This window comes from Penaeus chinensis, chromosome 26 (genome assembly GCF_019202785.1).
Source record: "Penaeus chinensis breed Huanghai No. 1 chromosome 26, ASM1920278v2, whole genome shotgun sequence".
Classification (NCBI taxonomy): Eukaryota; Metazoa; Arthropoda; class Malacostraca; order Decapoda; family Penaeidae; genus Penaeus; species Penaeus chinensis.
This window is the reverse complement of record NC_061844.1, coordinates 15,519,348-15,524,347: the sequence shown is the minus strand read 5'-3', so window position 1 is coordinate 15,524,347 and position 5,000 is coordinate 15,519,348. Positions and strand designations below refer to the sequence as shown.

General features: G+C 32.3%; 1 protein-coding gene across 2 annotated transcripts; it reads left to right on the top strand.

The window, feature by feature from the left end:
• Nucleotides 1-10: 10 nt before the first annotated feature.
• Nucleotides 11-3,830, top strand: LOC125039094 (B9 domain-containing protein 1-like). Of its 2 annotated transcripts, XM_047632829.1 has the most exons (7): nucleotides 11-150; nucleotides 930-1,014; nucleotides 1,447-1,618; nucleotides 1,996-2,107; nucleotides 2,257-2,365; nucleotides 2,530-2,648; nucleotides 3,100-3,830. In XM_047632829.1, exons 3-7 carry the CDS (start codon nucleotides 1,487-1,489, stop codon nucleotides 3,270-3,272), a joined length of 645 nt encoding a protein of 214 aa, XP_047488785.1. In that variant the 5' UTR covers nucleotides 11-150; nucleotides 930-1,014; nucleotides 1,447-1,486; the 3' UTR covers nucleotides 3,273-3,830. The 2 variants fall into 2 exon arrangements, with proteins under 2 accessions (XP_047488785.1, XP_047488784.1); XM_047632828.1 differs by lacking the exon at nucleotides 930-1,014.
• The last annotated feature ends 1,170 nt before the right edge of the window (nucleotides 3,831-5,000 follow it).

The following is a 5,000-nucleotide window of genomic DNA, read 5'->3' as shown; positions in this document are numbered from 1 at the left end:
TTTGTAAACAACCCAAGACGGTGACGGTTTTCACGTACCCCAGTCAGCAAAGAAGAACCAAGAAACACAGATCCAGGGAATATAGACTTCAAAAGTCTAAAACCCTATAAAAGAAGAAGAGGAAGAAGGGTTTTCTCGTAAAATTTAATTGTAAGTAGAATTTGGGCTTTAATTATTTTCTTTTTGCCTTCTGTTATTAAATATTCGTGTGCTTCACCTGTCTTTGCATCTCTCGTAAGGACGAGTAAACTTCAGAGTGAATATTTGATTATTAAACGCAATTCTTGTCAGAAATTAGGTATACACATGGAAGTAAAAGATAATTGTCAAAGATAGTATTAACAGAGAAAAAAAATAACAAAATTGCCATAAAGAACACATATGACAATACTATAAATTGTGGCTAAGTATTCTGATGCGGCTTCACAGCAGATTCTGGCAAAAGCAATCAGACCTTTGCCAAATTCATTCTTGCAAAAGAGACCTTTATCATATTCACTCTTGCAAGGCCTTGTTGAGGTTTCTGGCTATTTGTCACATTCAGAATAAGCCCATTCGTGTCGCGGACTGTACATGCACTCTCCACTGTGGCTTCCTTTTATCAGTTTGGTTAACAGTCGACAGTACCAGAACCATGCATTAGGCCTTGAATCCTTCTGTTAACCACATCCCTTGATTTTTTTGGCAAAACAGATCCATATTTTAACAGTACAGTTATCATAATCATACTTTTATCAGCAAAATGAAAATAAAAGATGAAATCATCTTTCCAAAAATACAAATAAAGGGGTAAATGGGTGAGGTCAGGTGAGGCCTTTGAATTGCCTTCTTGCTGACTAAGCATGTCTGAAGGCATTGAAGTCTAAGCTAGATTAATCAAGCAAATCCCAAGAGGAGACTGCATGTCAATCTAAGTTTGTTCTCTTCAGACATCCATAGTTGGCCTTTGCTGGAGTGCCAGGAAGGAGGAACACAACTTTACTTGACGAAGTCCTATTCGGGACCAATTGTTAGGTATTTTCAGAGTAGTTATAAAGTGTAACTAGATTTAGTTGTTTTTTTATTAGTCAAAAAAAGAAAATTCATTGCATAGCATTTGCTACTATAGTCACATTGAAAGAGGAAAATCTGTCAGTTTTAATGTGCTAGTCGTGATATTGCCTTAATTCTTGAAAGTATGTGGCAGAGACTATGTATTTTTAATTTATTATTGATATTAATAAGAAGCTGTTACCCAGCTAACTGATTAGCTTCTTGTAAGAAAAAAATCAGATTTATAGTACTATTTTTTTCTAATTGGAATTCAAGATTCAAAGCTACAAAATGCCAATCAGATTTTAAAAAAATCTAATAACCCTCTTCAGAATTATACCTTTGTTCAAAATAATTTTTCATTACTTTTATTTTTCTATGTATTATTTTATACCTTTCATATTATTCTTTAAGATTGTTGTCCAGGGAGTACCTCGCAGATTACCAGCGAAAGATGTCCGTTAGCGCTCCCAGTGTGTTCATGCTAAACGTGACTGGCCAAGTGGAGAGCGGAAAGTTTATCGAAGGAGATAATCTTTATTTTTCATATTGCTTCACTTCGGGGCAAGACTGGGAGGCCATTTCTGTGAGTGAAAATCTTTGGGGTCCCTGTGCAAGGTGTCTTTCAACTTATGTTCGTTCAGAGCAAGATGGATTTAGATTGTCTTTGAGTGACATGAAATTGAATGACATAAAAATAAGCCAAGAGCATCTATACATTAATCATAGACGTTCTGTAGGATTTTCTTAGGGTGAATATGATTTTGAGAATCTGATTCATGATCAGAGTTGTTCTATTATTAGAGCCTCAGATTATAGTATAAAAAACTAGACTCAGAAATGTTGTAGTAATCACATTTCACTTTTCTTTCAATAATTATCTTCAGCATTGAGTATGGGTGTATATACAGCATGTGTGGAGAGGGACTGAACTGATAGGATAACTTATTTCCTTTGCACAAGGGTCTGGAAGAGTGCATCTCTCAAATAACACGTCGTAGTGATGATGAGAGACAGATCTTCACCTGGAACTTTCCCATTGACATTACCTTCAAATCGACTAATCCCTTTGGCTGTGAGTGCAGGCTGTCATCTCTATCTATATCATATATATTCTATGATATTTTCCATTCAACTGAATATCAATTATGCTTTGCTTGTGATAGATTTATTGCATTAATTGGTATAAGAATATACTTTTTTCTTTTCTTTTCCTTTCCACAGGGCCCCAGTTGGTGCTGAGTATTTATGGAACAGATATCTTTGGAAACGAGGTTGTTATGGGGTACACAGCCTGTCACCTTCCATTAGCTCCTGGAAAACATACACGCAAGTTGGTTGCTTCTCATTTTGTTGTTCCAGTTAGTGATGAAATAGGATTGCAATAAATCTAAAGAATGTATCTAATCCATTTTCAATGTCTTTGATGATGAAATAAATATAAAATTTTTACAAAAGTAATGTATGTATTCTATTATCCATTTTGCAATTCAACAGACTCACCACCTTTGTACCAGAATCTGCATCTACCATTCAGAAATTCATGGCCTGGCTGACGGGACGAAGACCAGAGTTTGTAGACCCAAAATTAATAGCACAGGGCAGAGGACGTGAAGGTGAGTTTGCTCTCTTTATCAGATTTCTTGATTTAAGTTTTCATTTCAGTTAGGAGAGAAAAGGGACATGTAACCCTGAAATTGTTAATATATTTTGTTTATGTAAAGTACACCTTTGTAATACAAATACAGAAATCACTTTGTGCATATAAAACCAAACACTAAGCATTGTTTAACAGCCAGCAGTATAAATGTGTGCACTATGGCTAAATGGGTTGAGGCATGCAAGTGCTGATTTAGCATTCAGATGTTTGAGGCCCTTCTTGGCTTTTAGTTCCTTCACTATTTGTAGCACAGGGGGAGGTGGCGACCTATAGAAGCTGTAGGTCGAGGCTACAAGTCATTCATTGTGGTCCCAATTTATTATTATTTTCAAATGCAAATGATATCATAATCTGTCAGGTATTTCCTTGAGAGATACAACAACAGTTAATATTCATTGCCTCCTCAGTTACCCGCGTAAGATCACAAGGAGAGGTAACGGTCTCTTTCAACGTAATGATGAAGGATTTTGCCAAGCTGGGTTATGACTGCGGCGTTCCTCCAAGAACACCTTACTTTGATGTTCCCGTCCAGAACGTCAAAGGAACTGTGCTAAGCGGTGCGGGACACAGTGAAGCTTAATATGTATGGATGAAATATTTGCTTGATCCGTACAGCATAATCTCGGGTTGTATAAACTTATTATGCTCTTCTTCCATGCCATATAGTCTTAACCAAATGACATATACCCCTTAGAAAATTTATTAGTTATGCTGTTGGCTGAAGCTTTATAGTACAAAAGAGTTTTGCAGTTGAAGGGAACAGAGGAGCTGTAATACTTCTGAGTGCTTCAGTGTAATGGCAGCTGTCATATATTAGTGCCTAGGAAATTACTTTTTTCAGATTTTTTGCAAAGTTTTATATATTTGAGGAAACTTTTCAATATGTTATCTTGTGAATAAAGGTAGAACTTTAAGGCTGTTTTGTAATCTCTGTACTGCTAGTCATTTCTGCATAAAGCATTAAGATGCTTGATTTTTATACAAGTATTTTATTTTCTATTTGATGATAACTGTATATATAGGAGTACTGAAGTCTTTTTTAATTAAATGCTGATGATTTTTTTTCTCATATGCCGAAGAATGTACATTTGATTTATGTAATCTTCTGAAATGTGAAGTAAAATAATTTAAACATCAATTATGATTTGTTAATTATTCCATCATTTGCACTGCTGCTGATTTCTTTTTCAACAAGCAAAGAAAAGTGGAGATAGGAATGGCCATTTTAAGTGAGATTTATTTCAGTAATTAGTTTTTTAAAATTTTTGTTAGAGTGCCTTCTTTGATCCTGTTTTCTTTTTAACTTAAAAAAAACACCTTTTCTTGGAGCATCCAGTTTATGTTATAGTTTGAATCATGGAAGAAAATTGGGACATGAAACTTGCTTGTGCTGCTGCCTCCACTATATATTATTTCTGTGCAATATATTATTTTTTTTACATATATATTTTATTTCTGTATGACATAGACAAACCAAATAGTTCACTTACCTTCTCTCTCCATTCTTTTTTTCCTTTTTTTTAAGTCAAAGAATATTTTTTGTAATTAAATCTTTTCGCTTTTGTTATCTTTTAATCTTTGCGTTTGTTCAGGCCAACCACCACGTGTAACATATTCACTTAAAAAGGCTAAGGTTTCGTAATGGTTCTATGAAGCATGTAGTTGATGGAGATTGTTGCCAGTATTATTATGATTTTTATATTATTATTGTATTACTACTATTATTATTACTGTTATTAATATCATTATTAATATTATGGTTATTATTCTTGTTGTTATTCTTGTTGTCGTTATGGTATTATCATTATGATATTATTATTATTATTGTTATTATTATACAATTATCATCGGTATTTATCTTAGCAGTAGTAGTAGTAGTAGTAGCAGTATCACCATTGCTATTATTGTTATTAATATCATCATCATTATTTATTTATTATTTTTTTTAATTATTACATTTATTATTTTTATTATTACTATTGTCATCATTATCACTATTATTACTTTTCTATCATTATAATCAATATCATTATGCATTTTTTATCATTATTATCATTGTTATTGTTATTATGATTATCATTATTATCATATATGTTATTATTAGTGTTATTATAATTTTATTATTATTATTATTATTATTATTATTATTATTATTATTATTATTATTATTATTATTACTATTACTATTATTATTATCATTATTACTATTATCATTTAATTATTTTTATTATTATTATCATTATCATTACTATTAGCATTATCACCAATATTATTACATATGTTTCTTTTTATTATTATGGTTAATATT